At 36.8% G+C, this 19,194-nt stretch overlaps 1 protein-coding gene across 1 annotated transcript in view; it reads right to left on the reverse strand.

The window, feature by feature from the left end:
- Positions 1–1,882: 1,882 nt before the first annotated feature.
- Positions 1,883–19,194, reverse strand: part of KPNA3 (karyopherin subunit alpha 3) — a 96,179-nt gene continuing 78,867 nt past the window's right edge. Inside the window, exons 11-17 of the mRNA XM_069601396.1 lie at positions 11,870–12,001; positions 10,821–10,949; positions 7,530–7,634; positions 7,360–7,431; positions 7,040–7,202; positions 5,043–5,137; positions 1,883–4,375 (exon numbers count right to left, since the gene is read on the reverse strand). Of these exons, the coding sequence (XP_069457497.1) occupies positions 4,277–4,375; positions 5,043–5,137; positions 7,040–7,202; positions 7,360–7,431; positions 7,530–7,634; positions 10,821–10,949; positions 11,870–12,001 (795 nt within the window). The 3' untranslated portion in view covers positions 1,883–4,276. The remainder of the gene's footprint in view (positions 4,376–5,042; positions 5,138–7,039; positions 7,203–7,359; positions 7,432–7,529; positions 7,635–10,820; positions 10,950–11,869; positions 12,002–19,194) is intronic.

A 19,194-nucleotide genomic window follows, 5' to 3' on the forward strand; every position in this document is an offset into this window, starting at 1 on the left:
TCCAGTATTCTTGGGCTTCCCTGGCGGCTCAGCTGGTAAAGAATCTGACTGTAATGCAGGAGACCTGGGCTGGGAAGATCCCCTGGAGGAGGGCATGGCAACCCATTCTAGTGCTCTTGCTTGAAGAATCCCAATGGAGAGAGCAGCCTGGCAGGCTACAGTCCATGGGGTGGCAAAGAGTTGGACATGACAGAAGTGACTAAGCACAGCACAGTGCTGATGCTGGGAAAGACTGAGGGCAGGAAGAGAAAGGGACAACGGTGGATGAGATGGTTAGCTAGTATCCCAACTCAATTAACAGGAATTTGAGCGAACTCTGGGAGACAGTGAAGGACAGAAGAGCCTAGCACACTACAGTCCATGGGGTTGCAAAGAGTCGGACATGACTTAGGGACCGAACAAGATGAAGGATGTGAATATGCTGTGTTCCCACATTCCTATTCCTAAACACTTTGTCTTGATTGAGTACTGAGTCCATCTATATAACTGACCCTGAACAACACAGGGGTTAGGGGTGCTGACCCTCTGAATATTCGAAAATCTGCCTATAATTTATAGTCAGCCCTCCATACACAGAGTTTCTCCATACAGCAGTTCCTTTGTGCAAGTGGTTCCACATCCGAGGAGTCAACCAACAGCAGATCGTGCAGTACTATAGTATTTACTATTGAAAAACCCCACATATATGTGGACCCACACAGTTCAAATCCATGTTGTTCAGGGTCAGCTGTATACAAGTATGTATAGATAGAGCCTCATCTATATGCTGTGCTTTTGAGAGTCATTCTAGCAGTGTTTCTCATTTATTTAACAAAGTACATCATTTATGTGAAGAGCTCCTTTTACACTCTGGACAAATGAGTGGTAGGTTAAAGATAGCACTCCTTGGCCTATATATGCCTTAAAACTTACAGCTTAATGTACAGAGATTATATTCCCTTTCTCCAAATAGATTTAAACCCCCAGTTCAACTAGGGTTAAGAAAATTCGTAATTATCACTGTTAGACAACTGACATCCATAAATTTTTACCAGCAATAGGTGTCTTCTCAAAAGGACAATCCTTGTGAAGTACATGCTGGCAAGTGTAATTTATTTTCTCATACATTGAGTTTGTTCAAAAATAATCTGAAGTGTCATTATACAAAAGTAAAGTTTGGCTGATCCTCTGTTCTTTTAAAAAATCCAAGATTTCATTTACAGCCACAACCTCTATCTAACAGGTTAAAACTGTTAGGTTTACTTCAATTACTATCTTGCAAAGTTCTGGTTTTCAAGGATTAGACAAGCCTTAAGTAAAGTTTCAGCTTTTGTTTCATGAAAGTCACAATTACACAATCGTCTGAAATGGCTTTCTATGAGTTACGGTATTTAAACCAGAGACACACAGAGAACTGATGTGCTAATGAAGGCAGAGACTAGAGAGATGCAGCTACCAGCTAAGGACTACCAGAAGCAGGAAGTGATGAAAATCCTTCCCTCCAGAGAGCAAGTCCCAGCCACCACCCTGCCTTCTAGCCTCAAGCCTGTGCAACAAGAAGTTTCTATTGTTTCTGTCACCATCTACAGCAGCTTAGGAAATCAGTGTAGATTTTGCTACTTCTTAGGTTACACGATATTCTTGAACCTAGCATTGTTACTGGTCATCCTAGTTTGCTCTAGTGGAAAGGAGATATTAAAATACAGTGAAAGAGTTAATTCATGATTCACCTTCATTGGGGCTAATATTTGGAAAATAATTCCACTTAACCACATAGAAAACAAAACTAGGAAATTCAGATACTTTCAAAAATAAGTTCTTCGATGTTTTATCATATTTGATAGCAGCTTTTTTATTGGTTACAAAACCTAAGCCCATATACAAAATTAGGAACACATTTAGATGCCTCTTTTGAAAGAACGTTTTAGTCTTTTTTAACTGAGTTTAAAAAAAATAAAAACAATGCAAATTTTCAACACTGTTTTGAAAACGTAAAAGTGCAGCAATATACTTAGTTTCCTTTGTCTACGAAATGGTGCAATTCCAATTCCAAACCGATAGGTCACAACAAACTGGATCAAGCCAATGCACACGGACGTCTGCACTACTTGATGCTAATGTTCACTTATGTTAGTTTGCACTTAAAACACACAGGAAATAGGAGTCGGCACAGTAGAGGCCCAATTCAGTCTCCATGTGTGCAAAATTTAAAAGGTAACTGTCAGTAACTATGGGGAGTCCAGAAGGAAGTAAACTGGAAGGGGTATAATTCACAATATCAAGAAGATTTGGACTTTAAGGGTTTCACCGAAGTTTGTGACCTTGATTAGCTTTGACTTTATTATTCCTACTTTTAGTGAACACCACACAGTTTCAAAAATTTAGACCATGGTGTCTGAACAGGATGCAGTTACCATATGAAGCTTTAACTCAAAATTTGGATAAAGAAAAAAAGGCACAATGAACTTCAACTCAATTTTATGTGCACAAGAGTTGAAAAGTCTGAGCCACCTTAAAGAGAAATTGATTCTAAAATTTATAAAACCTATAAATAATCAGAGGCCAAACCACTATATTAAAACAGATTCTCTAGCAAGTAAAAATCTTGCATTTTAAACATACGCTTGTATCCACTTTAGATACAAGACAAAACTCACTCTTTAAAGTGGCTCCACCTTGGCAGATACACATATTTGTAATGAATGCACACCTGCTATGTGTTGTTTATCAGTGAAAACACCCCCGCTGATTCACAAAGCTCTGACGGCATGTATCTCATCTTCATCACAGTAAATGCACCCCCCTCCCATTGGATAACTAAATTAGTTTAGATTTCCTATCCCTTCACATCAACGCGTTGGGAAATTATACCCAGTAAACAATAGCAACAAAACCATTCCTGTGACAGCACAAACTGTTCAGTTTAAGAAATTTCAAATCCATATTCTTTCATTAATAACTGGGTCGGACAATTTACCAAAAGCAGTGACTTTACACAGTAATACCAGATTTTTCAGAATTACTTGAAGATCACTGCAAATCAGGTTTATGTTAAATAACTGCAGATTATTCCTCTAGGCAGATCCTTGTCTGAATCTTTTTATATGTGAATATGCTTTTAGAGTAGGATCTGAATGAACTTCCCAATACTCAAAGAATGAAGTCTTATGACACTTCTAGATAGTTGCTGGTTTGTTGCCAACCACATTATCAAAAGCACTGGTTACTAAGTAAAAAATATTTTAAGACTAAATTACAGTAAACATGAAAGCTCCACAGTTTAAACCCAATATAAATCAACCATATCCAATTATCAATTTAAAACGAAAAATATTAACTCCTGAAAGCTGAAAGCAAGATTTTCTTTTTTAATATCACCAATGGGTACTTTAGACCTTTGTGTTTTTTGGTTTTATTTATTTATTTTTCTTTATGGTCAGGGATTCTTGCTTTCAACTTAAACAGAAGTTCAAGTCCATAACAGGTTGCAGCTCAGGTAAAATACCATGCACAGCATTTGATTACTTCAAAACAGCAGGAACACACAGGCTGGAGTGAGTGGTCAAATAGGGCTTGCTGTTCTCAAAAATTAGGTATAATGGCAAAAGCGTTACCATCCATAGCTAAAGTCCTTCCTCCAACCCTGGCTTCTGAGGCAGATAATGAACACATCAATTACTGGTAGATGAAGCACAGTTTTTTAAAACTTATCTGTTTAATCAATAACGAAGTTTCTTTTTTTTTAAGTTACTTTTTGTTTGTGTCAGTTCCACCAATGAAAATCATTTGGCTTGTACTTTTAAAATCTATTCTTCCACATAAAGAGTATGAAAATATGTTTGTGGAGGACAATGATGGAGGCTCAGATCAGACTGCACCTCTTTAAAGTCTTCCAACGCGTGTGTGTGTCATACCAAAGTGTCTTGATCCACAGCGCACCATTTTCCAAAGGAGTATCAAGTGGGCAGCTGACATGCCACCACTACGGAATATTCTAAACTGGAGATTGCAGATGTCAGCGTGTGGCACCAGGGAACGGGGGAAAACAGGGCAGTCAAGACTGTTAAGGAGAATTCTAAACCAGTTTAGGAAATCATGCATATGCATTTACAGTCCGTGTGGATAGTGACTTTTGGCAACTGCAAAGTGACTGAGACACGGCTTGCTTTAGAAGCATCAAAACAAAGAGGCATGTATGTTTTGGAGCCTTCGGTAGTTGCTGTTGCTCTTGTCATTTTGGTAGCCATCTGGTGGTGCTTCGTATTCAATGTGGGATAGATGCTGCACTCAACTGAATTTAAAAATTGAATTCTTTTGTTTGAAGGTTGGCCGTTGGATCAAAGTTGTAAGTACCTCCTTGTGTTGCTTCGGGAATGAGGCTAGGATCTTCATCAATCTACAAGAAGAAGAAAAAGAATTTTCATTATGTTAAGATACTATACATTACAGTGTAAGCAGAGTTGATTTACTTCTTAGGAAAAGAATTTTGTGTGTGTTTTTAATACCTAAAAATATTTTAAGAAAATCATAGGGCCTCCCTGTGGGCTCAAAGGGAAAGACACCAACTGCCCGCCAATGCAGGGGACATGGGTTCTATCCCTGATGTGGGAAGATCCCACCTCTGTGTAGCAACTGAGCCCGTGTGCCACAGCTACCGAGCCTGTGCTGTAGAGACCAGGAGCGCCATTTCCTGAAGCCCATGTGCCCCAAGCCCTGCGCTCTGCAGCCAGAGAAGCCACCGCAAGAGATGCCCACGCACCACTGCTAGGGAGGAGCCTGCATAGCAACAAAGGCCCAGTGCAGACAGAAATAGAGAGAGTCAGCGATTTAAAACTGGACATTTAAAAACTGCCCCGTTCTTAAGTCCCTGTATCTGTAGATTTACCGATCTGAACATACATCATTTCTATAATTACTGTTTCCTCCCATTTAACAAATTACAAAAGCAAAGGTAACAGGAATACAGTATCAATTTAGTTATGGAAAATTAATTCTTAGTAAACTTACTTTACGTATAGATTTTAATGTACATGCAGACACACTATACTTTAATATATACTTACATCATCACCAGAGAAATACTGATCTATGATTTCAAATGCTAATTTATATATGTCTTCATTTTCATGTTGCTGTAAAACTTCAATTTTCTCCAAACCTGATAATAATTAAAATAATTAAGTACACACTAATAAAGAAACTGTGCTCATTTAACCATGAAACATCCTAAAGAACTAAAAACACCCTCCCTACCACCCTCCAAAGATGATCATTTATCTAAAAAAACAGATAAAATCCTGAGTTGTTCTGTTTAGAGAACCAGCTCCCCACTGATTTCTTCCTCTTTAGAGGCCCTTGAGGTACCCTGTTCCCTGAGGCAGGCAGTTTAAAAATCACCTAAACACTCCATTTGACAGATGAGGGAGTGTGGCGCAGATATAAAGGGGTTTGTTTCAGGTTACATGGCAAGTGAGTGGCAAGACTAGGATCAAGATCTCCCCCAGCCTAAGATTCCTTTAGTATAATCATACTGGTGCATACGATAATTTTTTTATCTTTTCGTTTTCCAAATGTTACTCAAAGATTGACATAAATAGAAGGTAAAACTTTAAATTCAGAAGTGATTTCTTAAAAAAAAAAGAAAGAAAGAAAGAAATAGGGTGCTTATCTCCTATATAGCCATATCAATTTGGGAATTTTTTTTCAGAATAGTTAACTGTAGAATGCCTTTATTTATATTCCCCAAATATTTATTGCATATATCAGATGCAACTCTATTAAATCCTTGATACTATTCTTCCTTGAATGTCTTTTTAGCTAAGTTATTTTGAAGTAGTTTCAAAATAACTTTTTAAAATTTTTTATATAGTAACAAATCTAAGTTACTATAGAAAAAAATTCAACTTTTTTCTATAGTAACATCCAAACCAGAAAAATGGGAAAATGGGTATCAAAGATAATGGATATAGAGTGCTTTATAAAAATCATTAAATGCTAAGTAAATATGTACCCTAATTATAAGTATTTGTCTCATAGACAGAAGCAACTATACTGATAAAAAGCTGGAGTAACAATTCTATAGCTCAAACTTTCTGGGTTAAATTGTTCTGAATCAGACTACAATGCTTGTTTCAAATTATTTAAAAAGTAAAACATCTTTTTAAAAAAAATTAGTTCCATTATTTTATTTATTCCTATTTTAATTTTGAATTAATTTTAAAAAATTAATTTATTTAACTGGAGAATAATTACTTTACAACACTGTGCTGGTTATATATTGACATGAATCAGCCATGGGTACATGTGTCCCCCAATCCTGAAACCCCCCTCCCACCTCCCTCCCTACTCCACCCCTCTGGGTTCTCCCAGGGCACCAGCTTTGAGTGTCCTGTTTCATGCATCGAATTTGCACTGGTCATCTGTTTTCACATATGGTAATATACATGTTTCAATGCTAGTCTCTCAAATAATCCCACCCTCGCCTTCTCCCACAGAGTCCAAGTCTGTTCTTTATATCTGTGTCTCTTTTGCTGCCTTGCATATAGCATTGTCGTTACCAGCTTTCTAAATTCTATATGTATGCATTAATAAGACATCTTAAAAACAAAATGAATAGTGAATTAATAGTAGCACAGTATGAACATCTGGCTTTTAATTATGCTTCTACCACAAACTACTTCTCTGACCATGGACAAGACTCCGTAACATCTCTAGGATATTTTCTTCTTGTTATTAAGAAAACACTTTCTGTCTGAATATTCAGTGATGTTATCACATTTGTTTTCACTTAATCTTATGCAACATGACTTCAAGAGGAGTAATTGTGTTTCCTAAAAAGCACTGTAAAACTCTAAGAAAGTTATGGAGTGACTTTCACAATCAGCTGTTTTCTGGAAAATCTTCCTGGATTACTAACATAGCAAATAAAGAAGAGCAACATCCTCAGATGATATTAATAGCAATGTATCCTAGCACTTTTCTTTCAAATTAACTGTCTTTAAAGGAACTAATGTTTCAGAGCTCCACAGCTCAACTGTTTTTCTTTAATCAACCCTCTTACCTCCACATTCTTCTATTATTTCAGCTATTGTGCTTGCTTCATCACCAGCCATTATCAGAATGTTTTTCAGACCATCTAGAACCACCTGAACAACTTGAGAATCTTTTACTGACAATAAATTACAGAATGGTGGTATTACATTCTGCTGTACAAGGTACTCAACCTAGAGAACAGAAGAGAAGAGATACTCTTATTCATATAATTACCTCTTCCTCCAAAGGAATACAGTACAGGGCTTATAACAATCAAAAACTCCTAAACACAAGACAGTGTGTACTTCCCAATATTAACAATCATAACATTTTTTTTTCCAGACTCACCTGATCTTTTCTGCCACTTATCGTCAAGTTGCTAATAGCCCAAGCAGCTTCCTTTTGTGTTCCAAAGTCCCCCTGAAGATTTAAAAAGAAAAGCTGAAATGAATTTTTTGCTCAAAAAGTCTTGATTATAACATATTAACAGACATGACAAACTCATAACAATGACTGACCTTGGCAAGCTGATGAATAATCATAGGAATTAATCCAGCATCTATTACAGCTTGAACTTGTTGCTGGTTGCCTGCTGTAATGTTGGAAAGGAACCACACTGCTTCCTATAATTAAATAAAATACAGGGCACCTTTATTTGAAAAATTGTATCTTTAATGTGCTTATGCTCTTATTTTAATGTGATTTACATATACAATAACAAAATCAGCTCAGTTACAATAAGGCAAACGCATCTAAAAGTGATTAGGCAATACAGTATCTTCCATTTTAAACCTATTAGGAAACTTTTAAGCATAATATCTTGGCCCATTAACCTAGCATAACCTTCAATAATACAGATGCTTAGGACTATACCCTAAGCACTGTTTTAGACAGTGGTGACACGGCAGTGAACAAAACAGACAAAAAATCTTTATGCAAGGACCTTACATTTTTGCTGCATGAGCTTCCCTCTTAATAGTGGTCCCCAACTTTTTTGGCACCAGGGACCAGTTTTGTAGAAGACAACTTTCCCACAGACAGGGGTGGCAACTAGGATGATTCAAGGGCACTATATTTACTGAGCACCACCACCTCAGATCAATAGGCAATAAATTCTCATAAGGCGTTCACATCCCAGATCTCTCGCACGCACAGTTCACAGCTGGGTACAAGCTCCAAGAACCTAATGCCGCTACTCTTCTGATAGGAGGCGGAGCTCAGACACTAAGGAAAGCAATGGGGAGCAGCTATAATACAGATGCAGATTTGCTCGCTTGCCCACTGCTCACCTCCTGCTGTGCAGCCCCAATTCTGAACAGGCCAGGGACTGGTACTAGCCATTGGCCCAGAGGTTGGGGACCCCTGCTCTAAAACACAAATGAAAGAAATAAATAGAAGACAGAATTTCCTAATACTTGGTTAAAACTACTTCTAAGAAAGATGAATTGCTTTATTGTAAAAATACTTATTTGTAAAATATATTAGAACTTAAGTCTCTAACTAGTCTAAGAATGATCTATATGACAAATTTTACTGTAACCTTAGAGGATTTATGTCATGAACAAACAGGTTTATTTCTAAGTTTAGTGTTAAAGTACTATCTTCCTCCTCCTCTACAACTGAAAGATAATAGGAAAGCCCCCACTGGCCTAGTGATTACAATTTAGCACTTTCATCACCACAGCCTGGTTCAATCCCTGGTCAGGGAACTCAGATCCCACAAGGCCTGGCACATGGCCTAAATAATAAATAAATAAAAAGACTGTATACTTTTTTGCCATCCAATTGTGGTGAGATATGAATAACTGATTAACTGGTGTTTTAGAGTAAAAGGGTGTTTCACTATATTATTTTTGCAAATTTCTTGCACATTTGAAAATTTTCAAACTAAAGGTTGAGGGGGGAAAAAAAACAAGTTGGTAACTTACACCTGCAAAGAACTATGATGTAACCAACATGCAAATAACACAAACACTCAAGGTGGAAAACTTCTGCCAGCAACTACCTCCTTGCTGAAGCTGAGGAGATAGCTATCCATAGAAACCCTCTTCCCTTCCCCCATGATACCTTCACTCAGAGCATACCAGATCCCAGGCCAGAGCCTCTCGACCTACTCCTGTCCAGTTTCCTCACTTCTTAGCCTTGCTTCCAGTCACAGAATACTAATACATTCAGCTGTAAAAATCACATATATTTGCCTAGAGTTTAAAAGACTCTGGTTTCTTTCCCTTCATTGGAACAAATTGAAAGTGAAAGTGTTAGTTGCTCAGTCGTGTCCAACTCTGCGATCCCATGGACTGTAGCCCACCAGGCTCCTCTGTCCATGGGATTCTCCAGAATCCTGGAGTGGGTAGCCATTCTTCAGAAGATCCCTTCTTCAGGGGATCTTCTCGACCCAGGGATCAGACCCAGGTCTTCTGTATCGGAGACAGACTCTTTATCACCTTAGCCACCAGAGAAGCTCACTGGAACAAAAGCACCTACAAAATCTGATTTCTGACAACACACTTTTCTGTAAAAATCCAACTATCAAATTTTAGTCAAGGAACTATATAAATATAGTTACGACAAAGAAGAAATAAGCAGTTTTGTTAGTCTGAGGATGGTGGCATTTCAGGCAGATAAAACTGTAATACACTACATGCAAATCGAAACAAGCAGACCCTACCTTCACAGTACTAGGATGGCTACAATAATAATTAAAAAAAGGAATTGGAGGGACTTTCCTCGTGGTCCAGGGGCTAAGACTCCCTGCCCTGCCAATGCAGGGGGCCTGGATTTGATCCCTGGTCAGGGAACCAGATTTTACATGCCACAATGAACAATCCCGCATGCTCTAATGAAGACTGAAGATCCCACCTGCTGCAACTAAGACCTGGCACAGTCAAATAAATAAACAAATAATACCTATATAAAACAAGACTAGAACCTTCATAACACTGCTTACAGGAATGCAAAACAGTGCAACTGCTATGGAAAGAAGCTTGACGGTTCTTCAACAAGCTAAACATGCAATTACCATATGACTGGACAATTCTACTCATAAAGATATACACCCAAAGGAACTGAAAGCAAGGACGGAAACCAATGTTCACAGCAGTATTATTATTCACAAGAGCCAAAAGGCAGAAACAATCCAAAGGTGTACATCCACAAATGAACATATAAACAAAATACGGTATATAGGTACAATGCAGTATCTATCTATTCAGCAATAAAAGGGAATGAAGTTTTGATGCAAACTCCAACAGGGATGAATGTTGAAAACATGCATTGTGAAATAAGCTAGACAAGAAGACTAAAGTACTTCAGCACATGTTTAGCAGTAAGTTTATATCGTAAGCTTAAAATATTAAAAAAACAAAAACCAAACAGAAAACAATTTTAATGATCCTTTAATTTAGGCACTGTAGTTTTACATTCAATCTAATTCTGTAGGAAGATTAAATTATGATCTATTTGTTTATTAAAAAACACCAGCAAAAAAAAAAAAAGATAATAGCCACCCAATGGAAAATTTCACATGTTCTTTCCACCTAGTGGCTACTAATTTGTTGATCACTGCTACTGCTCAATATATTGAAATAAAAACACTGGTTAAAAGGAAACTAATTTTATTCTGTGATGATCATGGCAGCACTTATAGCAGGCAATTAAGAACTGAAAGAAAAGAACTGCAGAGGTGATCTGAAATTAACCAGAGTGTTTGAAGAGAATCACAAACGAAAAGTAATCGAAACAAGAAGGTAGTTAAAAATGAGATATACAAAGAGAAAGAAGTGCATTGACGGGGCTGTTATATGCCTTACCTTATTTATCTTCTCTTTTGGGTGTGATAAGAGGTTTGGGAAGTGTGACAGGACATCGCAGTTGAGAACAACCTGGGTCTGTTCATCTGTGCCTGTCACTATGTTGCCAACCGCTCTGAGTGCTGCTGTCTGGGTGGGGATAAAATATTTTCTATAAATTTGTTTATGATGAATCTGATTCTATGTTTTTTATAATCCTGAGAAAATGTAAAAATGCAAACGGTGAATTGATTGAAACTTACTGCATGCTTACACAAAGCATTTTATAGAACTGAGAAGCAATTCTGAATTTTGAACAACAGTCTTGTGAAAACTGGAATTATACAGGAAAAATTATGTGAAAAACTGTTGGAGAAAAGATTAAAATAAAATGTAAAGGTCCATTTTTTTCATAGCTATTTTTATCTATTAGTAAACTGGCACCACAGAAAGATTTTAATAAAGGCCTGGAATGGGTACAGATTTCTATCTAAAGTCATTTGGGCAGAAGTGGGATGAACAGATCTATCAGTGATGTGATGAGAAATCAGAGAGAGAGAGAAAGAGAAAGAAATGCAGTTATCCAGAGAAGAGAAAATAAACCTTGAACTAAATGAGTGGCTCTACATACAAGGAGAAGACAGATGTGAAAGCTATATAGTAAGGACTAACAGGGTTTTGAAATACAGCAGAGATAAGAGGAGAAATACCAAGGTTCCTAGCTTGGACTATGCTGTCCATTAATAGGGGATATATGAAGAGGAGTGGGTTTGTGGGAGAAGACGGTATGTTCATTTTTGCCTGCTTGAAATAATAATAGAGTATTATTGAAGGAGGTTCTTGGCAATTATGTCTAAGGACTCAAAGACAATTGGCTACATGAGTCTGAAACTCAGCAAAGAATCTGGATGAGATAAAGATTTAGAAATCAACAAAATCAGACTCAGTAAAATAGCAGAAGAAATACTGAAGAAATGTGCATACAGATAGAACTGAAGCCTGGTTGTGTAAGTTTACTGGTTATAGCAAGTACAGATTTTATACAAGTAAGAAAAATGCTTAATACTTACTTGAACTTTCACTTCCTGGTGGCTCAGAAGGGGCACAAGGAACGGCACAACCCCTGAATCAATAACCATCTGTATCTGCTCATTACCTCCATCTGTCAGGTATGACAGTGCCCAAACAGTGTCCACGAGAATCTGCAGGAAATAAAAAAGAATGGCCACTCAATATATTTGTTTGAAAAAAAAAAAAAAAATATATATATATATATTTGTTTGAAAAAAAAATATATATATATATTTGTTTGAATGCTTAAGATACATAACACACTTAGGAGATGGTGACATAAAAAGTAATTAAATTTTGTTTTAGCTTGGCAGCAAAAATATCTGCTAAGCTGATACAAGGTAAAACTCTCTCAATGGCTATCTCAGGTCACTCTTCACAAAAATGAGACACAGAAGTCCGGGCCAACTTCTACCACAACTTCCACATCTATGTATTAAGTAGACAAACTTAAAGATAGGCAGAAAAGGAATTCTTCCTGCTCCCATACACTGAATACCCAATAATCATAAGGAAATACTTCATATACAGAATGAAACCAGTATGCCATGCTGCCTCAAGTCTAGAAAAGCCCGAAAGATCATTTATCCATGTTTGTAGTTTTCAAACATGTTTAACAATGTAATTTTTCAGACTATTAAACAAATGACTTGGCATTTTAACTTTAGGGGAAAAAAGTTAATTATTTGCAAATCTCTTGAAAAATGTTCCAGCAGAATAGCACACAGTATAAACCATACACTACACCCCTCTAACTTTGCAAATAATAAACAAAAACCCGGCTCAGGTTTGTTGACTCATTCAAAGTCAGAGAGCTTATAAGCAGTTTTCCTTGGTGTCTTGACAGAGGAATGTAAGCACAGGTCTGATCTCATGTGAAATCCAGAGTTGCTTCCTACTATAAGACATTTGTTGCTCTAAAATAAATACTGCCGTCTCAATTCAAATCTCTCCATGTATCCTTCAAAAAAGTGTACTATTTAATAAGGGCAGGTAAAACCACACACAGCCCATACCTTCAACATTACTAGGAGTCTGAGAATGCTACAAATGTCAAAATACCTGTAAGAAGAGAAAAAACTGAATTCTATCCTTTGTCTGGACCTCCTGCCTTAAGCTTATGTGAGACTTCAGAGAAGAGGAGAGGGGAGTGAAGAGCTTACAGTAACATATCCTTTGCTACTCTGCATTAGTGGGACAGAGACCATGTGGCTCAAAAAAGCCTATAATATTTACTATCAGTTCTTTACAGAAAAATCTGCTGACACCCTTACCAGAGGATGAGCTTCTTTCAACTAAGAGATAAGTGAAGAAATATTTCATTGTAGATCAAAGATGAACACAAATGGGAAGATAAGAGTGGAAAAATACTTTTGAAAAGATATGTTTTAGAAAAATAGAAATATTGCAACTTCAAAAATGAGAGGACAGAAGGTATGCCCGAGAGTTGCATCCGTCTACCATCCTACCCCACAAGGAAGGTCTCCTTACTGGAGGGTGTGAGCAGATGCTGTGTGGAGCAGAGCTCGTCTACTCCTCAGTCTAGCATTAACAGGTAGCAAGATTTAAATAGAAATCAGAGTCTATAACAACACCCAAAACGTGGGCTACAGCTGAAAATAACTCATCATATCAAGAACCAGGATCATCTAAACTGCAAAGGGAAAAGGTGGTCAACAGACGCCAATACTGAATGAGGCAGATGTTGGAACTATCTGACAAGAGTTTCAAAGTAACTGTCATAAAAATTCTTCACCAAGCAATTGTGAACACATCTGAAACAAAATATAGAAAATCTCAGCAAATAAAAAGGAGACATAAGGAAGAATCAAACGGATTTTAAAATTAACACACTCAATAATCAAAATTTAAAACTCATTGGAAGTAAAAGGGAAAGAGAAAAGAAATCAACTAACTCAAAGACAGATCAATATAAATCATCCATGGGGTGGGGGTGGGGGGAAAGGGGAAGATGGCAAAGAATGAAGAGAGCTTTAGGAACTTGTAAGATGAATAACAAAAGATGTTACATTTATGTCAGTAGAGTTTCAGAAAGAGGTGAAGCTGAAAAAGTAGCTGAAGAAATAATGACAGAAAACTTCCCAAATTAGGCAAAAGACACAAACCTATATTCAAAAATGGGAGAATGAGGTGAGAGAAAAGTGAAACTAGAATAAGCTAGTCACTTATTCTATGGGTAAAGACAGGAGTCAAAAAATACCACTGAAACCAGTCAAACCAGACAGTTAAAATTTTAAAAAAGGCATTATAAAAGGTTTAAGTATAAAGGTAACACTGTAAGAAAAACAAACATTCCTAAATACCAAAAGAAATTTTTAAAAGGGAGAAGAACACTAAGTGGAAAATAAAACACAGAAATTGTAACTCAAAGTAACAGGACAGAGTTGAAACCAAACATGAACAGGCTTAACTCACCTGTAACAAGAAAAAGATTTTCAAATTGGATCCTAAAACAAAACCCAATTCTATACTGTGTACAAGAGACACACCTAAGTTATTCAGAAAGGCTAAAAATAAAGGGACAAGCAAAGGCACACCAAGTAAATTATAAGAAAGCTGAGACTGCAAGCCGACCAGTATAATTCATTCTTCAAATCATTACAAAGAATAAAGAAGGCTGCTTTATAAAGCTAAAAATTCCACAATTTACAATGAAGATATAACTGTTAAAGACATTTGTTTGCCAAATAACCCTATAAATATCACTATAAAGGAGAAACTAAAAAGATTCAAGAAAAAAAAAATATACTGATGAAAGATTTTTTACACACTGTTGTCAGTATGAGGTCAAGTAGACAAAAAAATGAGGATACAGATTTTATAAATATATACTGAAATTCAAACCTTGATAATAGATATTATAACATGCAGACGGGGCACAAAAAAATTAGGTCCAAAGTAAACATCAATTACATAAATCAGAAATACTATAAAACTATTACAAGGCAATAAAATTGGATATTAATAAATATGAAATACAGTATGGAAATTTAAGAGTCTGACTCTTAGATTAAAAAATACAAAAAACTTTCTAGACTATTATAATGAAAATACCATGTATCAGAAGCTATGGGATTTATGTAAAGCAGTGTTCAAAGGCAAGTTCACAGCCTTAAAAAGTATACGACAGAACTTAAAAACAATGAAAATCGATTCCAAATAAAAAGCTAGAAAAAGAACAGAGTAAACCAAAAGAAAGCAAAAAGAAACAACAAATACAAAAGTAGAAAGAAATGAAGTAAAGAACAGGAAAAACCACAGATCTAATTAAAAACCTGGAAGCCTGATTCTTTGAAAAAATTTTGAAAAGTTCTTGTTAACTTAATTAGAGAAAGTGGTGGAGGGAGCACAAATGTACAAAATAAGAAATGATGAAGAAAATGAACCTTGAAACAGTAAATTAAACCCCTCAAAAAAATCTTACAATTATTCTGCATACTTACATGCAAGCAGAGTTGAAAACTGAGAAGAAATGAATAATTTTCTAGGACAACAGCTTACAAAAAACTGACCGCAGCAGAGACAAGAGAACTTAAGCCCATTTCAATAGCCAGAGAACATTATCAAGGAACTAATCCCACAAAGTATCCAGACCCAAAAGGCTTCAATGGGAAAAGCTACCAAATCTGCAAAGATCAGACAGACCGACCCCAGGCTGAGCACAGAAAATAAATGAAGAATAATGTTTTTTAAATGTGGTAAAAATATAATATTAATACCTAATGAAGACACCATTAAAAAAGCTGTGGACCAATATCATACAGGTAAATAGTGATATAAAAATTATGAATAAAATATCAGTGAACAGGAGCCCATATTACCTTAAGAAAATAATATAATCAAGTGGAATTACTCAAGGAATGCAAGGATGATTCAATTTTAGGAACATCTATCTATGTCATATTAATAGATTTAAACAGAAAATCATATAATCATCTTCATAGACACTGAAAAACTCCAACACTCATTTCTGAGGTCAACACTCAAAATGGGATTTTATGGACATTTCCTTAACATGATAAAACATCTGTAACTGAGGAATCTAAATCAACAAAAGGAATGGCTGATAAATTTGACTATATAAAAAGAAAAAAATCTGCATGGCAAAATATATCAAAGACAAAGGACAAATTAGGAAAATTTTTGAAATATATATCAAAAGTAAAGAGCTAACTTCCTTAAAACATAAAGAGCTCTTATAAGCTAAGAAAAAGGGACCAAAAATTTGATTAAAAAAATGAGCAATAAAAGATAAACAGGCTATCTGAAAAGATGCAAAAATGGCTCTTCAACAAAGTCAAGTTCAACTTCATTTACAAAAAGTGAAACACATACCAAAAATGAAATACAGTTTCTCACAGACTGACAAAAATTTAAAATGTGACAGTACATTCCGTGGGCAAGGCTAAGGAGAAAGTCACTTTTATGTATTTCTGCTGAGAATGCAAACGGAAGCGCCCTTATGCAGGGTATTTGGTAGTGTGTAACAAAAATTACAGTGCATTCACTCTGATCTAGCTTTCCTGATTCTAGGAATTTACCCTGAAATACACCTCCAGCAATATGAAAATACACAAGATTAATCCCTGCTACATTATTCATATTTGCAAAATTCAAGAAATGGACTAACTGCCTATCCCAAGCAGGATGTTTGAATAAACCTTAGCCACAAAATTGAATACTGTGCATAACAATACTGATTGCCTTGGCCTGTGATGTTTTAGGACGTTGCTAAATGAAATCTAACTTTGCCCCCTCCATTATAGCCCCCTTCTATTAGCAGAAAATCTTTTTTTTTTTTTCCTAATACACAGTAGATTAGAAAAATGAAATATTTAAGGTTTCTAAGCTGACATCAATTCAAGGTTTTTGGTGGAATCTCATGACAACATTTAGAGGCTAGTGGGAGAAAGTAAGTTACAGCTAGGTCTCAGGTCCCCTGAAACTGCAGACTCTTCTACTGCTGCTGCGGCTGCTAAGTCGCTTCAGTCGTGTCCGACTCTGTGCGACCCCACAGACGGCAGCCCACCAGGCTCCCCCATCCCTGGGATTCTCCAGGCAAGAACACTGGAGTGGGTTGCCATCTCCTTCTCCAATGTGTGAAAGTGAAAAGTGAAGTGAAGTCGCTCAGTTGTGTCCAACCCTCAGCGACCCTGTGGACTGCAACCTTCCAGGCTCTTCTGTCCATGGGATTTTCCAGGCAAGAGTACTGGAGTGGGGTGCCATTGCCTTCTCCACAGACTCTTCTAGTCGCCCTTTTTCTTTTTGATAATATACTGGACCTTCAATGAAAATCTCATTTTTAAAATGCTTTAAAAATTTGAATTCACACACAAGATTATCAGACTATTCAAGTTTCTTTTGTTTTCAGTAGTTTGCTTTCCTCACCTATGTAAGCAGGCTAACAGCTGCTTTAATATTTGTAATTGTACCTTTCATTGCCTTTTCCCATCTGAACTGCTTCTGCTATTCTACAGCTCCTCCATCTAATATTCTTTTTTTTACCCCCCAATTTTCTAGATTTCTATGGTTAAATGCTTTTACAGTCACTAACAGTCAATGACTATACTCTTTCCCTTTCAGCTAGTAATCAGATTAATCATGTGCCAATGAAGTCTTCAGCAATCCTGAAGTATTTTAATTATTTTTAAAGACCTTTTTTGTACAGTTCTATGTATTCTTGCCACCTCTTTTTAATCTCTTCTGCTTCTATTAGGTCCTTGCTGTTTCTGTCCTTTATCATTCCCATCTTTGCATGAAATGTTCCCTTGCTATCTCCAATTTTCTTGAAGATATCTCTAGTCTTTCCCATTCTATTGTTTTCCTCTTATTTCTTTGCTTTGTTCACTTAAGAAAGCTTTCTTATCTCTCTTTGCTAGTCTTTGGAACTCTACATTCAACTGGGTATATCTTGCCCCTTCTCCTTTGCTTTTTGCTTCTCTTTTCTCAGCTATTTGTAAGGCCTCCTCAGATGATCATTTTGCTTCGTTGCATTTCTTTTTCTTGGGAATGGTTTTGATCACCATCTCCTGTACAATATTATAAACCTCTGTCCACAGTTCTTCAGGCACTCTATCAGATCTAATCCCTTAAATCTATTTGCCACTTCCACTGTATAATCATAAGGGGTCTGATTTAGGCCATACCTGAATGGTATAGTGGTTTTCCCTACTTTCTTCAAATTAAGTCTGAATTTTGCAATAAGGAGCTAATGATCTAAGCCACAGTCAGCTTCTGGTCTTGTTTCTGATGACTGTACAGAGGTTCATCCTTTAACAAACTAGTAAATATAACTGTTTACCTAAGTTCTTTGAACTGCTTTAGCAAATTAATAGAACCCGAGGAGGGGGTCTTGGTTCTATTCATTAAACCTCCAGTTTAAAGCTGGTTGGTCAGAAGCACCGGTCTGACTTTGTGACTGGCAAGTGAAGTGTGCCTGTGGGTTAGGGGAAGAGGTGGCCACCACGTGGGACTGAGTCCTTGACCTGTGAGATCTGACTCTATCTCTGGTTAGTGCTAGAAATGAATTAAATTGTAGGATACCCAGTGTATTGCAGATACTCACTTGGTGTTGTGGGGAACCTCCTCCAAATCCCTACTGCAAAACATCTGGTGACCAGAAGTATGAGAAGTGAAGTGTTCTGTGTGTGCAGTAAAGAAGACACATAGGAGAGAGACCCACAGGGAAGAGATGGGGTTTTCACCTACACAGGAGGGAAAAGACAGGTTTCCCTAAACAAATCTGTATTCTTTTGCTATAAATTGTAAGCATGAGTGTAGAAGCTTTTCAATGATTCCTTCCAGCAAATCACTGAACTTGAAGGTGGTCTCGGGGACCCCTGACATATCATCAGGTGTCACTACCCATCAAGTCTCAGCATAAAACCAATCTGCCACAACTGACTGATTTCATTTGTACCAGCAGCAAAGCAAGGTAGATTTGTATCAAATGTTAGGTAACACTCAAAACTGTCTGGGCATATCAAACCACGGGTGAGTAACTTCAAAAAGGACATGAAAACCAAATGCTACAGAATCACTGCAACTGCACGTTGACTTTAAGAACAATAACTAGAAAGAAAATGAACACAGATTGACCTGGATCAGTCCAGATTTCTTCTTTAGTTCTGAGTCAGTACAGAGTTTTTCTAATGTCATTTAAGCATATTAATGTCCATAAGCTAGTTCTCTACACCCCAACAAAGCCTCTCCAGCAGTCTCACAAATGACTGTCTCATAAATGACGTCTTTACTTTAATGCTATTCTTTTACTTTTTCACTTCTCCTCTTTGATTCTTTCCTC

Source organism: Ovis canadensis, chromosome 10, assembly GCF_042477335.2.
Source record: "Ovis canadensis isolate MfBH-ARS-UI-01 breed Bighorn chromosome 10, ARS-UI_OviCan_v2, whole genome shotgun sequence".
NCBI lineage: Eukaryota > Metazoa > Chordata > Mammalia > Artiodactyla > Bovidae > Ovis > Ovis canadensis.